The sequence below is a fragment of the Ostrinia furnacalis genome, unplaced genomic scaffold (assembly GCF_004193835.3).
Source record: "Ostrinia furnacalis isolate ACB-3 unplaced genomic scaffold, ASM419383v2 OfSCF7578, whole genome shotgun sequence".
Taxonomy (NCBI): Eukaryota; Metazoa; Arthropoda; class Insecta; order Lepidoptera; family Crambidae; genus Ostrinia; species Ostrinia furnacalis.
In genome coordinates this window covers 205,359-227,917 of record NW_021137817.1, presented here as the reverse complement: position 1 = coordinate 227,917, position 22,559 = coordinate 205,359, and the positions used below count along the sequence as shown (strand labels likewise).

At 39.1% G+C, this 22,559-nt stretch overlaps 4 protein-coding genes across 7 annotated transcripts; 2 read left to right on the top strand and 2 right to left on the bottom strand.

The window, feature by feature from the left end:
• Positions 1 to 277: 277 nt before the first annotated feature.
• On the top strand, positions 278 to 2,311 carry LOC114365245 (uncharacterized). Its single transcript, XM_028321783.1, has 6 exons — positions 278 to 391; positions 527 to 636; positions 721 to 854; positions 1,702 to 1,739; positions 1,825 to 1,934; positions 2,060 to 2,311. The coding sequence occupies exons 1-6, from the start codon at positions 329 to 331 to the stop codon at positions 2,211 to 2,213; spliced, it is 609 nt and encodes a 202-aa protein (XP_028177584.1). The 5' UTR covers positions 278 to 328; the 3' UTR covers positions 2,214 to 2,311.
• Positions 2,312 to 2,324: 13 nt separating this feature from the next.
• Positions 2,325 to 4,308, bottom strand: LOC114365246 (calcium and integrin-binding protein 1). Its single transcript, XM_028321784.1, has 5 exons — positions 4,160 to 4,308; positions 3,654 to 3,756; positions 3,255 to 3,402; positions 2,939 to 3,066; positions 2,325 to 2,457 (listed from the first exon to the last, which is right to left on the bottom strand). The coding sequence occupies exons 1-5, from the start codon at positions 4,249 to 4,251 to the stop codon at positions 2,347 to 2,349; spliced, it is 582 nt and encodes a 193-aa protein (XP_028177585.1). The 5' UTR covers positions 4,252 to 4,308; the 3' UTR covers positions 2,325 to 2,346.
• Positions 4,309 to 4,465: 157 nt separating this feature from the next.
• On the bottom strand, positions 4,466 to 10,937 carry mi (cyclin E-interacting protein minus). Of its 2 annotated transcripts, none has more exons than XM_028321763.1 (7): positions 9,685 to 10,746; positions 9,059 to 9,462; positions 8,580 to 8,729; positions 8,309 to 8,440; positions 7,616 to 8,180; positions 6,806 to 6,981; positions 4,466 to 5,465 (listed from the first exon to the last, which is right to left on the bottom strand). In XM_028321763.1, the coding sequence occupies exons 1-7, from the start codon at positions 10,744 to 10,746 to the stop codon at positions 5,036 to 5,038; spliced, it is 2,919 nt and encodes a 972-aa protein (XP_028177564.1). In that variant the 3' UTR covers positions 4,466 to 5,035. The 2 variants fall into 2 exon arrangements, with proteins under 2 accessions (XP_028177564.1, XP_028177565.1); XM_028321764.1 differs by lacking the exon at positions 6,806 to 6,981 and adding an exon at positions 5,830 to 6,005 and having other exon boundaries at positions 4,657 to 5,465; positions 9,685 to 10,937.
• A 206-nt stretch (positions 10,938 to 11,143) lies between these two features.
• Positions 11,144 to 22,382, top strand: Jabba (jabba). 3 transcript variants are annotated; one of them, XM_028321767.1, is made up of 11 exons: positions 11,144 to 11,211; positions 13,126 to 13,273; positions 14,611 to 14,669; positions 17,396 to 17,488; positions 18,183 to 18,311; positions 18,633 to 18,710; positions 19,292 to 19,426; positions 19,767 to 20,190; positions 20,316 to 20,363; positions 20,663 to 20,741; positions 21,115 to 22,382. In XM_028321767.1, the coding sequence occupies exons 2-10, from the start codon at positions 13,126 to 13,128 to the stop codon at positions 20,731 to 20,733; spliced, it is 1,185 nt and encodes a 394-aa protein (XP_028177568.1). In that variant the 5' UTR covers positions 11,144 to 11,211; the 3' UTR covers positions 20,734 to 20,741; positions 21,115 to 22,382. The 3 variants fall into 3 exon arrangements, with proteins under 3 accessions (XP_028177568.1, XP_028177566.1, XP_028177567.1); XM_028321765.1 differs by lacking the exon at positions 20,316 to 20,363 and having other exon boundaries at positions 14,611 to 14,666; positions 17,393 to 17,488; positions 19,767 to 20,271; XM_028321766.1 differs by lacking the exons at positions 17,396 to 17,488; positions 18,183 to 18,311; positions 18,633 to 18,710; positions 19,292 to 19,426; positions 20,316 to 20,363 and adding exons at positions 15,479 to 15,685; positions 17,077 to 17,211 and having other exon boundaries at positions 14,611 to 14,762; positions 19,767 to 20,271.
• Positions 22,383 to 22,559: the final 177 nt, after the last annotated feature.

Genomic DNA, 22,559 nt, shown 5'->3' with positions numbered 1-22,559 from the left:
AAGGACTTGTCAGTCCGATTGCATCCGGACAGAGGGAATAGAAAAATAATAAATTGTAATTATATTTTAAAAATACCCACCAGTGAAAACAAGCTTGGTGGGGACAGCGGGAGGCACAGACTCAAATATTTGCTCAAGTTTATGGCCTCAACTCTCGTTGAGCGACCTGTACCATTAATGATGTTGACGAGACTTTTTCTTAAATTAATTAACACGTTTGTTATTTTTTACGACATGACATAGAAAAAAAAATTGTCACAAGCTGTCATAGGTTTATTCATAATAAAAGAAATATTTCAAACTGAAACGAAAATAATATTATGTGATCATGGTTAAATTTATTTTGTTTGTAGATGTATTGAGGCAAGAAGAAATTGAAACCTTTTATAAGGTGAGAAATTCTGAAACATGGCGAACGTTTGCGAGACATTCATCAAATTTCTTGTCAGCCAGTCTCTATCCAACCACTTAAAATTCCAATTCCCATCCAATACTAGGTACACCATCTTTATTAAAATCTTTGCAGGTTTGTCAAATGCATCGAGAATTTTACAGAGGTTATCCTAAATCATATCATCCTCTGACTTACTTCCGAGAACCATCGTATATGGGGCAGTGTCCTCAAGAGATGTCCGAGTATGTATCTTCCAGTCCAGCTGAATGATTTTTATTGTTAACATTGATGAATTCATAAATCTTAATTATTAATTTATTTTACAGGGTCTATTTGAGCTTCCCTTCATTCCATGTAAAATACAAGGAGCCACCTATATTGCCACCATCTATAGGGCGTACAATACCTTTCCCACCATTGCCTGATCGTTCATTAGCACCAAGATACAATAAACCTGCATGTAAAGCGTTTATAAGATAATTTATTTATGTTTTACAACAAAATTTTATTTGCTTTGTTTATAAAGATGTTCAAATTATATTTCTGCTTTTACCAGTAAATGCTCTCTTTGATTTTATCTGTCTATTTAACTTTAACTAAACTCGAGACTGCAAAATAGGTAAAATGTACATTAAGGGCTGTTCGCCACATATATACGTTAGAGATACTGGGTCAACGAATATTAATATTTACTTGAAAGTTATTTAATAACTTGAAAAAATAAAACTGCCTAAAGCGGGAATTAAACCCACGACCTTCCGCTTGCCGGGCGAATGCTCCTCCAACTGAGCTACTTTAAGGGTAGGCATACCCAACATTGATGAAACAAACGCTGGCCGTAACAGCGTACACTTGAAAATTTTTCAATGGGTTCATCCAGTGTCTAGTAGCTCAGTAGGAAGAGCAGACGAGCATTCACCCGGCAAGCGGAAGGTCGTGGGTTCGATTTTTTCAAGTTATTTATAATTTTCAAATTAGTTTGAGATGCGACTCTTAACGCTAAAAATTAAATGACTATATCAATAATTGACTATTTATTTATTATATGACTATTTCGAACATAGTGAAATATGCCCTGCGCTGCTACCGTGCCATAAGGATCTGAGCCGTCTCCTTTGGCAATGATGCTAAATGAGCTCTAATCTTTAGTGTATCCTAAGCTTTACGTCATAGACAATAAGAAATTGACAGATGGATAATTTTCCGTTGCAGCGCCAAATTTAAAAGACATTACATTATTTTGGTAAATGGTTGAAATTTTAAGTTTATTTTATTGAAATCAAGAGTAATGGATATTTTGTTCGTAGACAATGGCAGACAGGATGAGATCGAGACATTCTATGAAGTGAGTAAACTTGCGAATTGTAAAACGTAAGTTTAATTTAACAAACTGTAAGATGGATATTGATGCCACCTTCTCCAAATTTTAGGCAAGTCAACGCCACAGAGATTACTACAGGGGCTATCCCAAGGCCTACCATCCTTTGCTCTACTTTAGGGAGCCCGTTATTATTGGACAGTGCCCTCCAGACATGACACCGTAAGTAAATTAATCGAACCCTATATTTTTTAGAGATCTACCGCTGCAACTACTTGTTTGTAGCAGATTTAAGTAATTGCTACTATTTATTTCCATAAGTTGAGCTGAATTATGTATTTTAACAGAGTGTACCTTGACTTCCCTGCGTACAATGTGAAGTACAAGCAGCCGTTGGTGCTTCCGAGCTCCACTGGCCGTACAAGCGGCTTGCCTGCTCTCCCTGACCGCACACTTGCGGGCCGCTTTAACAAGGCTGCGTGCAAACTCTTTGTAAGGTAATGGACCTTATTAATTGGATAAAGAACTCATATTATGTACCTACCTGGTAACGTTTCTAGACTACCTACTTGTTTAATGAATCCATCAGTTTAATCAAATAAAATAAATGGCATTGTAACAATACACCTTTTATTTACAACCGAAAATAAAATGATGTTTCAAATTCAGATAATCTTGAGATCATGTACTTGAATTCAGCAGCAGCGATTCCTCCATTTTTGTCTAAACTTATTTCTTGTAGAATCTGAAAGATTATATTAATTAAATGATTTAGATTACGCTATTATGAAAGTGCCTAGTACATTAAATCAGCGCTAGGTTTAGTAATGATCATGAGTCAATGTAAAATGTGTTTTCTAAACCACACTTGAGTAAGCGGTAGCAGGAGCGTTTTGGCAGCGGATTTATGTGCTACTTATGCCCGTTTTCACCATTAATCCCTAATTTTTAAGTGACCCCCATGGTAACAAATAACAGGAATTTTGTTTTAATAGGGGTTACTTACAAATTAGGGATTGATGTTGAAAACGGGCATTAGTCTTTTGCGCACTACCACTCATATCCGCTGACTTGGAAAAGCGTACAGACAAAACCGTTTCTTCGGATCATCGCCTTTAGACAAGGCGGGTAGTAAAACAATGACGTAGCGAAATTGAATGTTACGAACTGTATGGCGAAATCTGGAACTTATAATAATAACATAAGGAAAGGCAAAACCAACTTACAATTTTAGCAATCTTTTCTTTAGAGCACTCGTCGAGATATCTTTCTCCAGTGGTCGGTTCGGGTGCTGTGAGGCGATTTATAATTTCGCAAATGTCACTTTCGGTAATCTGGTTATCTTCATCTATATCTGAAAAACAAAATTTTATTTTAAAGGGTTTAAGTATATGAACGCCTTTGCAAGGTGGATAAATTGGATAGAAGATATAACACACAATTCACGAGAGACGGCACAATTTAGGCGGTCTTATCGCTATAAAGCGATCTATCTATCTATCATTTTTATCCTACATACTTATAGGTACTTATTACTCTTACCAAAAATCCTAAAAGCCCACGCCGCCTTTACTTCGGGCGGACAATCTGAGCTCATGACGGAGCATAGGTCCAGCATGTCTTCAAAGGAAAAGCAGTCGTCCTGCTTCGATGAAAACACCCGGAAAATACGGTCGCTGAACGGGTTATTCTGAAATACAATTCGGGCAACAGTACCTACTTCTTAGATATGGGACTAACAAACGAAGTTACAAAACTCTGAAACTGAACAGTCACGTAACGAAATGTTTTGGTTTACAGAAATAAACCATTTAGGTAGGCTTACATCAAGTTATTGAACGCAAGTAAACAAACTCAATTTGGAAAATTATTAATCCAGTTTTTGGATACTCAGTTTATAATCGAAGTTTCAATCATTGGTGTTATTTATATGTGACTCACCCTCAAAGCACCGAACTTGTTCATTATGTCCTCCTTGGGAAACCTATGATGGTAATCAGCCTCGAGTTTTTCGGGATCAATCGAATTGAACTTTTTCATCAAACTGAAATAAAAACAATATTTACCCTAGTTACTTAAAAATGAGACATAGGCCGCCCATAAACTAGTCTTAAAAGATTTCAAAAGTAACAACAGTTCAGTATCAAGTATGAGCAACTTTACTAATGGTCGAACTAATAGGTGCATACCTTGAAAAGGTGCATTAGAAGAAAAATTGAGTTTGCTAATCTCACTTATATCCAGTCAACCTGGTACTTATCAGACTTGTTATTAATTAACATAGTTTAATTATAATGTACGTAGTCAACGTAGTGAGTACTGCCTAAGTGCCATTGTAAATAATGAAGCTATTTCACTAAAGTACTGTAATTATTGCGAAGTTGTGTGATGAAACGATTACACAGATACTTACTACTTTAAAAAAATAATTTAGATATTGTACTCACTGTAATATTTCACCCTTTTTTAAATATGTCAAATTAGTGTAATCATCTAAGAGATCTTCGGTCAGACCTGGGTAACTTTGGGAGCTACCCATTTTGTAAGTCGCAGTACTAACAGTAAAAAACACTATTTATCACCTGGATTACTATGGAACAATGAACACAAACGATTGTTTTAATGGATCCGTTATCTTATCTAATTATTCACAATATATGAGTTTGATAAGGGCTGATCGAAATCGAGTTTACCATAGAGAAATCACGGATTATGAATTGGGTTGGGTAAAAGGAAAAAACAAAAGTTATTGAGAAAAAAATAATTTATTTTCTTACAACACCTGAGATCAAGCTCAGCAATAGTAACGCATTTACTCGGTACAATACGTAGACACACACTCACTTAAATTATATGTATTGGGCATGTCGATCAAGCCAAAAGCGAAATGTACTTGGCATCTAATGTTCTAACAACGTGTTATTAGTTGCATTATAACAAATTGTTTACATTATGAGCTACTATTTGCTAAGTAAGTCATGCACAACAAAATAAAACTATAAGACAAAACAATGTAGGAAGATCCTTTGACCCTCGTCAGTTGACTGTAATAACATTCCCAGGGTATCATAAGAAGTTATTGGCTATAATAATATACGAATAGTCAGTGCAAATAAAAAAAGTATTTAAAGGAATAACCTCTACGTAAATCAATTCAATGTAAACATTTTCGCTTAGATTAATATTATAAATTATTGCATTTACACAGAGCTTTTTGTAATTAAACTACTAATGTTAAATCTTAACTAGCTTAAATTAGAAGTACTGTCACCTTAATGAAGACAAAAAACTTACAAATTGAGTGAGATTCAACCACAAGCACATCACCTTTTAGGGAAGTCAACATTGTCAAAGCTTATTTGTCTCCGAGCTCTCATTTTAGCTGCTTCTTCGAACGAAGGCATGGAGTTGGACTTGAACATTCCCAGACTGCCTTTGTCGAGCATGCTGAGACCGCTGCTGCTACTGGAGCTGGTGTCGATATTCACTAACTTATCTTGTAGAATATTTTTCGAGCCACTTCTAGAAAGTTCCTGTTTCACTGAACCGTTACTGTACGTGTTTTCTTTAATCTTGGACGTGAAAGTGCTCGAGGTGGCGGCTTGTCTCGCCTTCATTTGCTGATAGGCGCTGGCCGATATGTAACCAGTCACTTTGTTGTTCGTTTCGTTAGCTAATTTCGTTTGCTCCTCTTCGAAGCAATCCTCGACGGTGCGACCTTGAATGATCGGGTATACGTATAGGCGGGCCAATCTATGGAACAAAAAAATCACCGTAAATTATTATGTTAACAAGATACACGCTATGTTTAATTAAATATTACTTATTTATTTAATAAATATTAAATTGAATCAAAGTTCAACACAATACAGGCAGGCACTTTAAAACTGGTATAAAAACGAATCAATGTTTTCCCCTGGGCCTCAACTATAACTTATCCATCTATCTATCCATTCTCAAAAATTCACAAATCATTATTGGGATTGTCAAAAACTCGCTATTCTGCCATCCTTAACCTCCCTTTCCACCTGCCTCGCCAAACCCGCCATTTGCCTCTGATAATTAGAGGGTCTGCAGTGAAGCCGAATGATTACTATATGAACAAAGGAACACTCACTTGAGCAAGGTGTCCGAGGTGGACAGGTTAGGAGTGTTGTAGCGTGCCGCATGCGGCGGCAGCGTGAGTAGTTTGCGTGTAAGTCGCGCTAATGCGGACGCCTTCTCACGGAAGCCCGGCGACGACATCGCCCAGCCGTGCACGCGGAGCGCCTGAGACACCGCCCACAGGAGTTTCTGGAACAAATAAGGCAGTTTATTAGCTAAATTTACCTAAACAGAGATAAAAAACGCGTCTAGAGATGGCACATCCTCGAGCTCAGCGAGAGAAAGTAGAGCTTTTACCAGTGATGGACTTAGCTATTCAATGGAATACCAGTCAAATAAATAATCCGCTCCCAGAAAGTCGGTGGTCTGCGCGTAGGCTTAAACATACAACTTTCAGGTCAGAAGGATTCATACTGTACATACAGGGTGGCCAAAACAGTGAGGTCTAAAAGAAAAATTTAGACTCCTTACCTCAAGGTGTACCTAAATCACCCCCATTTATATTNACTGATCCTAAAAGTGCTTCACGAGCTCTATCCAACGGTATCAATATTAAGTTACAGAATAAAATGGATCTATCCAAAAATCCAATGTTTCCATCCCCCATTCATTTAGTACTACCACAGTCATGGCACTCATCTCTTAATACTTGATACAACACTTTATAGCAAGTAAAGCCTAAAACTAATTTTTTCCTTGAATAATTTTAAATAAAAATGCAATTTACGAGTTTTTTTTAGGTTCATTATTTAATTTTAAAAAATTACACTTAATATTGTGTGGTTGGCATACATTTAGTATGGAAGCTGGATACATTGAATTTTCAGATACTTCCAGTATATTCTGTAACCTGTTATTGGTAACGTTTGAAAGAGTTCGTAAAGCACTTTCAGGGTCAGTAACCAGTTTTTCGATATATTGTATGGTTTAGAAATTATCGAGTGAGATCACTTATCGTTTCCACCCTGTATGAACAAAGGAACACTCACTTGAGCAAGGTGTCCGAGGTGGACAGGTTAGGAGTATTGTAGCGCGCCGCATGCGGCGGCAGCGTGAGCAGCTTGCGTGTAAGTCGCGCTAATGCAGACGCCTTCTCACGGAAGCCCGGCGACGACATCGCCCAGCCGTGCACGCGAAGCGCCTGAGACACCGCCCACAGGAGTTTCTGGAACAAATAAGGCAGTTTATTAGCTAAATTTACCTAAACAGAGATACAAAACGCCTCTAGAGATGGCACATCCTCGCGCTCAGTGACAGAAAGTAGAATTTTTACCAGTGATGGACTTCGCTATCCAATGGAATACCAGTCAAATAAATAATCCGCTCCCAGAAAATCGGTGGTCTGCGCGTAGGCTTAAACATACAACGTTCAGGTCAGAAGGATTCATACTGCACATATAAATAATAGTAGACAGTAGTAGTCATAGTAAGTCATATTGGAAAAGAAGGATCACAAATGAAAAATCCCTAAACATTGTATAGTTAATTAATTTATAGTTACGGCAGAGCATTGAAGCTAAAATATAGAGCTTACAAAACAAAATTTTCATCAAATCAATCTTTGTGAAGAATGTTGTAAAAATGTTAATGTTAAAATATTACGCTTACATGGCATTTTTAGAGATTGCGCGTATTTATTTTTATTAGCTAACGTCTTATCTTTAGCTTATATTGGCAAACCTACATTAAATAAAAATGTAGGTCAGATAAATACCTACTAATAGAATTTTTATTACTTTTGTAATTATTGAGGTCAAATAATGGGCAAATGTGTAAGTTAAACTTGTAAACGAACTCACCTGTTTGTGACAGTCATTCAATTCTGCCATATTTTTTCTGTTAACAAAACTTTCCGATGCTCGCCGGTTGAAGGAGTGGGATTGTGAATTTCCCATGGAATCTCCACCAAAAGACAAACTTTTAGCTATCTTACTACGGCTGGTATCTGGCACATCTTCTAATGCGTCGCGCTTTCTTTTTAGGAACTGGTCGCTTTGAGATCCATCTGCGCTCTTAGTTTCAGCCATTACCGGAGACCCAAATAAAGCTCTTTTCGATTTCATCGCTTGTGCGGGCACGGAGGAACATGAAACTTGGGGTACACCTCTCTTATTCTCAGGACTGACGAACAGTGCCCTTTTCAAGGTTTCCCGGGTTGGTTGTGACCGTGTCATGGTGTCTGTATCCATGAGAAGTCTCCTTATTGATTTCTTGCGGCTGGAGCTCCCGCTGTGTGTTTTGGGAGTTTTAGCCGGAGTCTTCTTGCCTGGTGTCTTGCGAACGGGGGTCTTTTTGCCTGGCGTGCGCCTCTTTCTTGGACTCCACCTCTCAGCTGTATTAACCAGCTTTCTGTGCGGGAAGAAACTGAAAACAATGTTTTGTCAGATTAGGTGTGAAATTAAATCAAAATTTTAAAATGTACTAGCTGAATATGCATAATAATATCAAACTAAGTATGCTTCAGCATATAGTATACAGTTTTTGATACTTACTTCTTATCAATGAGCACCATTTTTGAGGCTGAAGCCTGCGCCTTTTCGTTGATAGTGGCGGCGCTGCAAAACATCTGCCGCCGGCGCGCCAAGTGGGACAACCGCCGACCTGGAGACTTGGCCTGAGCGAGCCTGAAATTGTTAAAAATATTAAAACTATATTCAACGTACATGTTCAAAAATTCAAAATTTAAAAATAAACAAGACTTGTTTGTCACAACTTGTAAAGAAGTTTTCTGACAATATGCTAAGGCAATTGAACTATATTCACCTTAAAGCTTTTCGTTTACTAGCACTGCTGGGTGACTGCATTCCTCCAGAGTGAACGCTAACACTTGTGTCTGTCTCTGCACCAACGAATCTCTCACCGTACCGCAGAGCCAGAGCTTCAAACTTCTCAGAATATTTGGTTAGATTGTAGCTGAAAATTGAAATTAATTGGTTAAATAAATGAGTGTTTCACAATATTATAAAAATATTAATTATATTATGTAGAAAACCCATTGCAAAAGCTACTCACTTAGTTAATTACCAGACAAATATAATGCTTACACTAATCACTAGAAAATGTGTAATAATGATGTTTTAAAACAACAATACTAATTAGTAAAGTAGGCAATTAGTGAATCATTTGCAAATTATGTTATTTAATGTTTTTAAGATTGAGTTAACACAGTTTAATTTTAAAAATATATCATTAGTGATTCATGAAGTTACTATTAAACCTAATTTAGTGATTCATATACTTACTATACATCATAATGCCTGCACTTTAAGACCTCAGGCCAGGGAGTCTCTTTAGCCTCAATCTCAGTGCTCATCTTTAGATCTATTGTCTTATCACTGACACTTGTGTCTAATTCTGGCTCTGACTTTGAACATTCTTTGGCTGGTAAGCTTTGAGACTTTCCAGGTTGAGTTGTAAGCCTCATGGTATCTTGTGTTGTTTCTTGGACAGGTTCATTGACCCCATGTTCAGTAGGGATATGAACAAATGAAACTCTTTTGGTAGGGGTTGAGTTGGCCTCAGAAGTGTTGAGCTTATCTTCTCCAGTGAATGCAGGCAGGAAACAGTAGTATTTTTTGAGCATTGTAGCGACATCTGTCTTTAGAACTGTTACTGATGGTGGTGGCAATACTCCTTGTAGAATGCGCTAAAACACATGTTCATTTACATTAATTAACCTATACATAATTGGTATATATTAAATCCTATCCAATACAGACATTTTAAGATTTCAAAAATAATACTAATTTAAAGGATATACAGAAAACAGTATGAGTATACTTATTAGTAAAATAAAAACTTGTTAAAGTACATAAAGCATTAATAAAAATGAATAAAATGCAAATAGAAAAAGGGTCATGCTACTAACCTCACATTTCCTGACCCTCTTTTTATCATAAGCTTCGCAGTCACTGAGAAAACCCCAAAATGGTTCAGGAGCAGGAGCTGGAATGTCTTCCTCTTCTTCAGAGAACATGTCTGGAGACCTCACCCCACTGTCGAAGGATGCCTCGAGGGAGGAGTAACTTTGTTCCGAATTCCATTTACTGCTCCCATCATCATTTTGGACTGCACACATCTTCTTACCATTAAACTCTTCATACTGGGAGTCCCCTGTACTCTCAGTGACTCTGTCTGCACAATTCTTCTCACAAGAACTTTGATCATCAGATACACTACTCAGTCTATAGGAACTAGAGGCCACATCATCGGTTCTACTCGTAACACTTTCTGAATTATGGTCTTCAGACCTTTCATCTAAGTTAACCAATCCACTATTGCAGCTTAAGGCTGTGAGAGGGTCCACTATGGGCTTAAGTTTCTGAACGTGTTTTAATGTACCATTAAAAGAAAGTTCACTGATGGGCAACTTAAATACGCTCTCGGAATGTCTCACGTCACGAAACATAGGCACACTGTCGACAGCATTGTTACTGTTCTCCATTGTTGAGGTTATGAAAATTGGTTGCTTGGAAAGCTCAGACTTGGAGTCTTCTGACAGAACTGGCGCGTCAATAGCCTCAAATTTGTCGTTAAGGGTACAATGATCAGCTGTGGTGGACGAATTATCCAGCAACGACGGTCCCTGAGAAGTACACGATGAGCCGAGTTTGGTGCAGTTGTCCACGTCCAAGTATAGGTCCTTGTCTATGTTGTCACTTGGAGCTGAATTCAGCAAGTTATACTCGAGTTCGGCGGACTCGGACCGCTTATCTAATATGTTTGTTTGGCCAACAGCTGACAAATCAATGTTACCTCTACTGTTTGAACTCTCGTAATCACCGTTCATGGATGACGGGCGATTCGTCTGCTCTAGTACGTTGTTTTCTTCAACGAAATTATCCACAACATTAAAACTTCTCAAATACCGCTCATACAAAGAAAAACTATCGCTCAGTGAGTGACAATTAGATTCTTCAAGGGATTCCATTACCGATTCATTTTTTCCATCGGTTCAATGCGAAAAACAATCCAATTGTTTAAAAAACACAACAAGCACTACAACATAGTTCTAATTGATCAGGACAAGTCACTGTTTATTACTTCAAAATAAATTAATCTAAGGCTAAACGCGCCACTAACGTCACGCCATTGTGAAACATTTGCAAAATCTACCACAGATGAGAGAGTAATACCACTATCCATAAACTAAAGAGGTAAATCTACCACGATACCAAAGACAATTTTTTTTTACTTTCCATAGAGAAATAAATTCTTTAATTAGGGATGTCAGTACCGGTTTTGCAATACCGGTATGTATTCTTACTCAAAAATCAAAATTCAAATCTATGAAAAAAAAATTGTTTGTGGCTATGCGTCTGTCACAATTAAGCTGTCATTAGTGTCATTATCTTTAGTCTGTGGTAATCTGTCAACCGAGTTGGGATCGTTCAAGGTTATTTTTAAAATATTTTTTAATTATAATAATTTATATATTAATTGCATTTAAGTTTTAGTTTAAGAGCACAGCAGTTACCTTTAAAATATAAAACATTATCAGAAATACACATTTAAAAAATATCAACTTCTATAGTTTCACCTTATTTCTCACAAGAATTTGCCGTATGTAAGGCCGTGTGTGGATTTTTTTATTCAATAATCATCTAAAACTACAATCCCTTTAAATATTTAAAGTTAGAAAATGTGTTTGAGTTTTAAACTAAGCAAATTGAGTCAATTACTTTTTAGTAAATTATGTAGGTAGGCAGGTTTTATGCTTTTTAAACTGGCTCGCATTTTCTATTTACCGGTAGTGTTAATACTACGTGTAATCCTTTTCGGTTAATATAATGCAATAATCAGTGCGTGTTATTAGCAACAAGTAGGTAATAAGCAAAGTTAGGTTAAAAACTTCAGAGTTAACATCCTAACTATATTTGGAATCTTCCATCCGACATCATGTTACAGACATATTATATTAATGCATTTTGTATTCAATTGTCTAGTATTTTTTGCTTAAAAATCAGTTAATATATTGTGTTCTTACTAGTACCTACATTGTAAACCTATCAAGTGAAATTTAAATATTTTCTCTTATTTAGTTGTGCAGTAAAGCACACAGTTTATTAATAACAAGGTGCGTACGACGCTGCACTTATTGAGATATGTAATGTATTTGTCTGGATAGCTCCTCCATATCTGCCTATGATTGCAGTGACCTCCGCCCTTTGCCACTGTCCACTTATCTAAGGTATAAAGAAGTCAAAGTGATGTATTTATTCTCGATCCTGCACTCATTAGTGTGGTCTCACTGAAGTAGATAACATCACATTGTGCTTTCTACAATATGCACACTAAACGTGAATGAAGTGATTTTTGTCTCTTATTGTTCAAAGGTCACCAGTTTCTGTATAACAAAATACAGTGATACTTGTAAACAATAACACCAGTTTAGTGTGTGTTTTGATAAGAATATTTAAACTTTGGGCTCTCTATGAAGGGTAAGCAAGTGATTCTTTAAATAATTGTACTTAAATTTACTATTTAATTTAAAAAAAGACACANAAGACACACAATCATGTATTATACACATCACATCTTTAAATCACATTACTGGTGTTAACAATTTTTCTTTTTAATTAATATGCCTACTATATCAGCACTAATTTATATTAAAAATCTATATGACTTTGTTATTCAGGTACCTGGTACCTACAGATACAACATTGCATGAGGCAAGTTGTTTGTGAGTGTGACTTTCCAATCTTTAGGCGCAATCATGTTTGTGCACTCCGCATGCATATTGATAACACAGTTTCATCAATTTCATGCAAAATTAATTATTCCACTCATAAATATAATCATATACACCTTAGCGATCTACTTAACCCACATTTTAGTGTGTATTTTGCATTAAACTGATTTTGTTGCATAGTTTTGCAAAGTAATATTTACGCGCCATTTTTTCAGTAAATTTTGTTCCTCGAAGTAAACTTTCAGTAATTTTTACTTTGTGAATGTGTGTACCTAGTTATTGAGAAATTCGCCAGGCAATGAACTAACGATACTGCGCCGCATGCATTCATTTCGACACCGAAAACTTTATAGCATGTCAGGTGGCCTCGCATTATTTATTTCATGACTTATATCCAGGATATACCTAGGCCACCTTAATGTCAAACATTGTAATCTTTTATTTATTGTCGTGACAATGACACAATTCAGGTGGGCGTATCGTTATGAAGAGATCTCTTGACGTCAACCTAAGAAGAGGAGCTTAGCTCCTGCATCACGACCCACTGTGTTGATCAAAGGAAAATGACAAGAAATACTTCAGCCAGAGTTCACCATAACGTTCTATTGGTTACAGATGGAGCTGGTATCATTTGCGAAGGAAGTCTTGCAGAATGTAGCGGAACACGCGGCCAGCTATCGCCTGGGACAGACCGCGCTGCGGCACTGCGATCGCGTGCTGTGGGTCTTGGAGAAGTGTGCGCGGTGGGCCGTGCCGCCTCCATGTAAGTTGGTCATTGGGTACTTGAGACCATCATCATTTCAGCCACATGAACGTCCACTGCTGGACATAGGCCTTCCTCAATGATTTCCACATCGCTCGGTTGGTAGAAACCTGCATCCAGCCTTCCTGCTACCTCTATGAGGTCGTCGATCCACCTTGTTGGGGGACGTCCCGCGCTGCGATTTCTGGTACGTGCCACGTGGCCCCCAATCCAGAACCTTGCAGCCACATCGGCCGTCAGCTCTGCGTACTATGTGCCCTGCCCATTATCATTTCAGCTTGCTATAGTAAGCTCGTCGGGATCCCAGAGCATCATCACCATCAGGTTTATATCTAGCTAGTCTTCACTGCAGGCAGATCCGTTAGTCAATTGGGTAGTTAAGATGGTCTCCATCATTATCAGTAACACTGCACGAGCACAATACCCTCTTTAATTTCGCAGAGGCAAATGGAGGAGTTGAGACTATTAACCAATAAATTCTTAGACACAATTACTTCTTTAAAAAAGATACTCAAAAGCAACCCTAAAGACTTGCCAATTTGCTGCAAAATTAAAATTTAGTAATTGATAATATGAGCTCGCTAACTAATGACGTCATAAAATAATTTCTTTATACAATGTAAGACCTTGGATAGTGGCGACTAGATTATATACTTATCTACTATTATTCAACTACTTTTTACACGCCTCATAAACATGCCCTCGCGTGTTTCAATCAGACAAATCTGTGTTTATTTATTTACCAAATATATATTATCTTTAATTACAGGTTAACACCTAATGCGATAGTATAAAATACATTTTTAATAATTATTAATCACTCAAGAAATATGAATCTACTGAGTCTGAAGTAGGTACAGAGTGAGACTACATTTTCGTTGCAATATAGCCCTTTTAGACGCAGGAATTTTTGTGTATACCCGCCACTCCAGGAAGGTGGCGGTTTATGTGGGACTTCCCCCGGGTGGTAGCAATAGCGGCTGCCAACTGACAATTATGAATTAGTATACCCACTAAAGCGCAGCCTGAGTATCCTCAGGCAGCATTAGCTGAGCCACCTCCATTTGCTTTCTTATACTATGTCAATCAATCAACAATATGTAACTATCATAGTAAGTTGTAGAAGCAATAAAGGACTTTATTTATTTATTTAAAAAACCTGTGGTGCACCCTCTGCGTTTTACTGGTACGACGTGGGGTCCTACCGATTCTGACCACGCCGTACCAACGCTGCAAAATAGCCCCTATTTATTACAACTATAAAGATGCTACTGTGATAAGCTTGACACGCTGTGCCCTTTACGAGGCGTATCTTACTTATTTATTAACATTTACAGTGGACCAAGATGAGAGACCACAGCCAGAGCTGGTGCGGCCTCTGCCCTGGGTGTTTTTCCTCATTCTGCTCGTCACGCTACGCATCACAAGGGAGTCCATATCACTGGTCAACCTCGTCATGGGAAAACCACCTTTAAGATCTGCAGATGTGGTAAGTTATAGCTCCCTCGTTGTGGATTAAAAAAAATGCTTAGAAAAAACTTTAAAAAACTTAATTTTATTTAGGACATTTTTTGACCTGCATGCATCTTTTATCTGTTGAGATAAGTCATTTCTTTGTCAAATCAAATGGTGCATGTGTGAACTCACTTTAGAGTCTTTGGATTATTACCTGCAAGCGCGGCTATTGCAGCGCCAAAATGTATCACCATTTTAGCTCCTCCAGCTGGCGCACAATGACTTATTGACACCGTTGTTGATAGCCGTATTTTTATAAGCTCAAAACGTGTTCCCCCATTCATTTTACATCCAAAGCACCACTACCTTCGCACCCTCAAGTGCCAAGGCGACATTACCAAGACCTAGAGGGTAGGTTAACGGGGATATGATATTATCTTATCCTGCCATCATCGGGGAATCAGACGCAGGTTAGCGTACCATCCTTATATTGTTGACATTCCACCAGCTCGCACTAAGCGTTTCGATGACTCTTTTGTAATGCGAACAGCTAGGGACTGGAATTCGTTGCCTGTGCTGCTGTCTTTCCCGAAGACTATAATCCGGGCATTTTCAAGGCGAGAGTGAATAGGCACTTACAGGGCAGATATGTACCATCCTAGACTGCATCCCACTTAACATCAAGTGCGATTGCGGTCAAATACCTGTCTTCTGCATAAAAAATACATCACACGGTACTTTTGGTCGTAGGTAACGTACATCCAGAGCAAGCGCCGCTACTTGCGCACACTTAAGTACCAGGGCGGCCGCCTCTCCCGCGCGCGCGCCGCCGCCCCGCCGCCCCGCGCGTGGGGCGAACGGCTGCATTCGCTCTTTGAGTTCACCATGTGCTTCCGTCGCTCACACAACTATGGGAACAATAACACTACGAGTGTCAGCAACAATGAGGAGGTTTTGGTGAGCTCATCATTACTCTTTGCTATCGTCCTATTTCTGAGCCTTCAAGTATAAGGGCGAGCGCCTTTAGTCCCGCGCCTGGGGCGAACGATTGCATTCGCTGTTTGAGTTCACCATGTGCTTCCGTCGCTCACACAACTATGGGAACAATAACACTACGAGAGTCAGCAACAATGAGGAGGTTTTGGTGAGCTCATTATTTTTTGTTGTACACTTATTATAGGCCTTTGTTGGGAGTTGCTATTCGAGTTCACCGAGCGACGGAATTCTGTAAGAATTCGACAATAACAACAGCACCAGAATCAGCAATAACGAGGAGGTTTTAGTGAGCTTATTACTCTTTGCTATCGTCCTATCTCAGAGCCTTCAAGTATAAAGGCGAGCGCCTTTAGTCCCGCGCCTGGGGCGAACGGCTGCATTCGCTCTTTGAGTTCACCATGTGCTTCCGTCGCTCACACAACTATGGGAACAATAATACTACGAGAGTCAGCAATAACGAGGAGGTTTTGGTGAGCTCATTACTCTTTGCTATACATTTATTATAGCCACTGTTGGGACTCGCTATTTGAGTTCACTATGTGCTTCCGTCGCTCACACAACTATGGGAACAATAACACTACGAGAGTCAGCAACAACGAGGAGGTTTTGGTGAGCTCATTACTCTTTGCTATGGTCCTATCTCCTAGACTTTAAGTACAAGCGCGAGCGCCTTTAGTCCCGCGCGTGGGGCGAACGGCTGCATTCGCTGTTTGAGTTCACCATGTGCTTCCGTCGCTCACACAACTATGGGAACAATAACACTACGAGAGTCAGCAACAATGAGGAGGTTTTGGTGAGCTTCTTACTCTTTGCTATCGTCCTCTCTCTGAGCCTTCAAGTATAAAGGCGAGCGCCTTTAGTCCCGCGCCTGGGGCGAACGCCTGCAATCCCTGTTTGAGTTTACAATGTGCTTCTGTCGCTCACACAACTATGGGAACAATAACACTTCGAGAATCAGCAACAATGACGTTTGGCGAGATTTTAGGGCAGATCAAACCGGTAGCTCCACAACTACCGTATACCGATCCCAATCTACCCGTATTCCGTGGCCTTCATCAGATAGCTTCAATGGGGTAAAAATGGTGCTCACGATGCAGATTTCAAGATAAGTAGTTGAAAAAATTCGGCTAAACCCAGAGATTCACCCCGATGCACATGGTTGGAAACCCTGTAAGTAATCGAATGTTCAACGTGTTTACTCCAAAGTAAAGGAACCTTCTTGGCTTGAGTTCAAAAATATCCTATTCCATATTTATGTTCTGTAGATTATCTTCCCTAATAACGTCACCTTTAAATAGCTAACTTAACATGTATTTTGTATGATAAAAAGTACATAACACCGTATTCATTAGGTAGTAAAGCGCAGCAAACGCGCGCGTCAGTCGTCCAGCCCTGCGGCGTCGGCCAACGAGAGCACCATGGAGCGCCTACTCGAAAAGATGATGGTGGACCTTGCTGCCGACTCCGACGACGACTCCAGTTTCACGGTGAGACACTGAATACATTCTTATACAGGGTGTGGTTTTGTAAAACAATGCCCATCTTAGGGGTGGCAGTACACATGAAAGTAATTACAAGAAAAATATTAAAATTTTTATGACTACTGTAGACGATGTAGGTCGATGGGTGAACGTAGGTGATAGATGAAATGAAAGTCCAGGTAGGTANTTCCTCATGCTGCTCGTCACGCTACGCATCACGAGGGAGTCCATATCACTGATCAACCTCGTCATGGGAAAACCACCTTTAAGATCTGCAGATGTGGTAAGTTATAGCTCCCTCGTTGTGGATAAAAAAAGCTTAGAAAAAACTTTAAAAAACTTAATTTTATTTAGGACATTTTTTGACCTGCATTACTCTCTTTTATCTGTTGAGATAAGTCATTTCTTTGTCAAATCAAATGGTGCATGTGTGAACTCACTTTAGAGTCTTTGGATTATTACCTGCAAGCGCGGCTATTGAAGCGCCAAAATGTATTCACCATTTTAGCTACTCCAGCTGGCGCACAATGGCTTTTTGACACCGTTGTTGATACCCGTATTTTTATAAGCTCAAAACGTGTTCCCCCATTCATTTTACATCCAAAGCACCACTACCTTCGCACCCTCAAGTGCCAAGGCGACATTACCTAGACCTAGAACCTATCTTATCCTGCCATCATCGGGGAATCAGACGCAGGTTAGCGTACCATCCCTATATTGTTGACATTCCACCAGCTCGCACTAAGCGTTTCGATGACTCTTTTGTAATGCGAACAGCTAGGGACTGGAATTCGTTGCCTGTGCTGCTGTCTTTCCCGAAGACTATAATCCGGGCATTTTCAAGGCGAGAGTGAATAGGCACTTACAGGGCAGATATGTACCATCCTAGACTGCATCCCACTTAACATCAAGTGCGATTGCGGCCAAATACCTGTCTTCTGCATAAAAAATACATCACACGGTACTTTTGGTCGTAGGTAACGTACATCCAGAGCAAGCGCCGCTACTTACGCACACTCAAGTACCAGGGCGGCCGCCTCTCCCGCGCGCGCGCCGCCGCCCCCCCGCCCCGCGCGTGGGGCGAACGGCTGCATTCGCTCTTTGAGTTCACCATGTGCTTCCGTCGCTCACACAACTATGGGAACAATAACACTACGAGAGTCAGCAACAATGAGGAGGTTTTGGTGAGCTCATTATTTTTTGTTGTACACTTATTATAGGCCTTTGTTGGGAGTTGCTATTCGAGTTCACCGAGCGACGGAATTCTGTAAGAATTCGACAATAACAACAGCACCAGGATCAGCAATAATGAGGAGGTTTTGGTGAGCTGACTTTTATTTGCTATCTTCCTATCACTGAGCCTTCAAGTATTAGGGCGAGAGCCTTAGTCCCGCGCGTGGGGCGAACGGCTGCATTCGCTCTTTGAGTTCACCATGTGCTTCCGTCGCTCACACAACTATGGGAACAATAACACTACGAGAGTCAGCAACAACGAGGAGGTTTTGGTGAGCTCATTACTCTTTGCTATCGTCTTATCTACTAATCTCTAATACTCATTAAGTATAAGCGCGAGCGCCTTTAGTCCCGCGCCTGGGGCGAGCGTCTGCATTCGCTGTTTGAGTTCACCATGTGCTTCCGTCGCTCACACAACTATGGGAACAATAACACTACGAGAATCAGCAACAATGACGTTTGGTGAGATCTTTGGGCAGATCAAACCGGTAGCTCCACAACTACCGTATACCGGTCCCAAATGTCCCAATCTACCCGTATTCTGTGGCCTTCATCAGATAGCTTCAATGGGGTAAAAATGGTGCTCACGATGCAGATTTCAAGATAAGTAGTTGAAAAAATTAGGTTAAACCTACAGTTTCACCCCGATGCTCATCATGGTGGTGAACCCTGTAAGTAATCGAATGTTCAACGTGTTTACTCCAAAGTAAAGGAACCTTTTTGGCTTGAGTTCAAAAATATCCTATTCCATATTTATGTTATGTAGATTATCTTCCCTAATAACTTCACCCTTAAATAGCTAACTTGACATGTATTTTGTATGATAAAAAGTACATAACACCGTATTCATTAGGTAGTAAAGCGCAGCAAACGCGCGCGTCAGTCGTCCAGCCCCGCGGCGTCGGCCAACGAGAGCACCATGGAGCGCCTGCTGGAGAAGATGATGGTGGACCTCGCTGCCGACTCCGACGACGACTCCAGTTTCACGGTGAGACACTGAATACATTCTTATACAGGGTGTGGTTTTGTAAAACACAATGCCAAAACATATTTTTTTCATGGAAAAATCCATGAATTCAGGAAAATGGTATTATTATGCGGGCGAGCTATCGGTCAGTCCCCCCGCTCTCCCTGGACGGCGGCCGGATGTGCTCGGTGGTAGCGGGGTACGCGGGGGTGGTGCGGGCGGTAACAAGCGCCGTCTCGAAAGTTTTAGGAGACTTTTTAAGTAAATATTTATTTAACCCTAAACTTCACTTGTATTTCTCAATTTATTTATATTCAGTTCTAATTGTGTGTATTCTTTAAATCTATTTTCTTTTTTCCAGTTAACCAACGTCACGAGCATCAGGAGCGACGGCTCCGAAACCACCGACTCTGACCAAGACACCGTTATGGACCGTTGTCCATCGACAACGGACAACGACAGTCCGTCCAAAAAGACCTCCGAGCACCAGACCAACGCCGAAATTAACTTCTCGCCCAACAAAAGCGGCATATCCACCCCAGAGCGTTCCGAAAGCCCCGTCAAAACCAACCTCAAAAGTGACCTATCGGAAAAAGACGAAACCACAACCGAAGACGCCCAAGAAAAAACCAACACTACAGAAGAAGCCGAAATAGCAACCGAAGACATCGCCCTCCAGACTCCTGAAAGCAGAACGTTATCATCCCCCAAAGAAGAAACACAGATGCTCCTACAATCCGAGTTATCACCAAGCGCGCAGTCTCCTAAGACCGAGCGGAGTGTCGGTACGAAACCATTGCAGAATCGGTCTTTTATAGCATTCACTAAGAATATTTTCAAACAAAAACACGCGAAATCACCAACCGGTACGTGCAACACCCGGTATATTGATGATATTTTTTCGTTTCAGCCAACGGGGTCATTTTGAGCGCCCCGGCTAAAAATAAGAAAAAGAAAGGTACTGACATTGTACGCCGTGGTTTAGATGCATCCGATAGCTTATTGAATGGAAATAACGCCTCTGACCATTTCTATCAACTTTGCCTTATCATCTTGGCTATTCATATCATGTATTTCTCCTCAATTTACATCGATTTTAAACTCATGGGAAAGTTTCTGCTATATTAATATACAGGGTGAAAACAACGTTTCCAACTAAAAAATCATTCGAAGCGTTTCTATTATAAACATGTAACATGCCTGCCATGACTGATACACTCATGTTGTACACATTACTCATTATTTTATTTGTCACAGGGGTCAACGGTGAGAGGCGGGATTCCGGCGCGTCTGTTGCGAAAGCTAAGTCCACTGATAAAACTATGTGAAGATAAAGGCAAGTAATTAATGTAATTAACATATTTTGACCCAAACGTTCTGCATATGTTCTATGGAATTTGTCCGTGAAGTTTTAATTTTATCTCTATTCTGTGTCGCTACTCGCTAGTGTTAATTGGGTGTTGATAAACATACAATTTTCCATAAAGCTACCTATTTTTAGATGGCACAGTAAAAGAATACACCGCTATAGATGGTACTATTCATACATACATATTTAGAAAAAATGGTGTCAGCACGAAAACGAGCAATTTTATGTTGCTTAATCGCATCTACTACAACTAGTATGATGACATAATATTTACCTTGTTGTGCTAGCATTCGTTTAACAGCCTTTTAAGAGGTTAAATTGTTATTTTCTTTCATTTCAGAATCCAAAAGCAGTCATGTAATGGAGTCAGAGCGAAAATCAAGAACAAGCAATATTAGAATACGCCTGTCACTTTGTATCTTTAATTATTACGCAATCTCCTTGATTTTTTAAGGTGACCAACTAATGTTAAATAATTACAGGCTTTGTACATTCATAGGCAGTCGCTTTATTTCACAAAATGTCGGTGCTTAATTTAATGTGAACATCACGCAAATGAGATGTTTTACAAAACGGCGATTGTTAGTTGATGTGATTGTATCGGAACAAATAGGAGGTATGCACGTGGCGCATCGTGATTTATTTTCGGATTTCGTGATCTTTACAATTTATAATTTTTTTTATATCGTCTTTTCTGTAGGTTTACTTTTATGAGTTGAAAACACGTAGCTAAACATAAAACTCTGTAACAATATCAGTGTAAAACCTTGTAATACTGACTTGCACAGTAACATGATCGTGCAGTTTGTTAGGTCTTCTTATTTATTACTTTGTGGTGTATGATGAGGCGATAACTTCTTACGAAATTGAAAGTAAGTATGTAATACATATTTAAATTGTTAATTATAATGACACTTTTTTAGGCGAGACCCCGATATTTCGGCGCAGTTGCTGGTTGGTGTTTATTGGCAGACAAAACGGTCTATGCTCCATTTTATTTTTATTATTCTATTTTTTTTTTTAAATCAAGTTGTTTGTGTTCACGTGCACACCGTTGTAAATGGATAAGACTGCGCGCCGTCGAAAATAATTTATTTTAAGAATTATGCAATTGTAATGTTTAGTTTTTTACTTTAGTCTTAGAATCTCTATAAGGAAATTTTAAAATAAGCGACAATGTAATTTTAAGAAAGTGTAAAAACTAGAAAGCAATTTTAACAGCCCAGTTGAAAGAATTAGATTTTTCATTTGTAAATTTTAGTGTCGTAGATCTGTGCATTTAATATTGGTACTGCGGGCGAACTCGTGTAATTTCTATTTAGTGTGTAAGTTTTTATAATTATTATTTTCGCGTGATTTTTATTTATTCTTAATCATTTTACTTTTTTATAATTTGAATGACTTATCAATTGACAAACTTGTGTAACTGCAATAACGAACATTTTGTAAATTAACGAACATTTTGTAAATTATCACAAACGTGCGAAAAATGAGTTTATTTGAATGATGTTCTGTAAATTCATCTTGCGTCATAGCATGAACGTAGCCATCAGCTATTGGTTGTTACGGCAGCAGTAATGTCGTGGTATGTTTCAATTCGTCTATAGCGTCAGTAAAGAATAGCAAAACGAATTATTGCAGTTACATAAATGTCCAGTACATTCCCCACTGAAGGTGCAATACTCATTCGGGATTAGTGAGATTAGATAATTCTGATTTAATCAAAATTACAAAACGTAATTGTTGAATCAAAACTATAATATCCAAAGATTTGGCTGTGTGCAT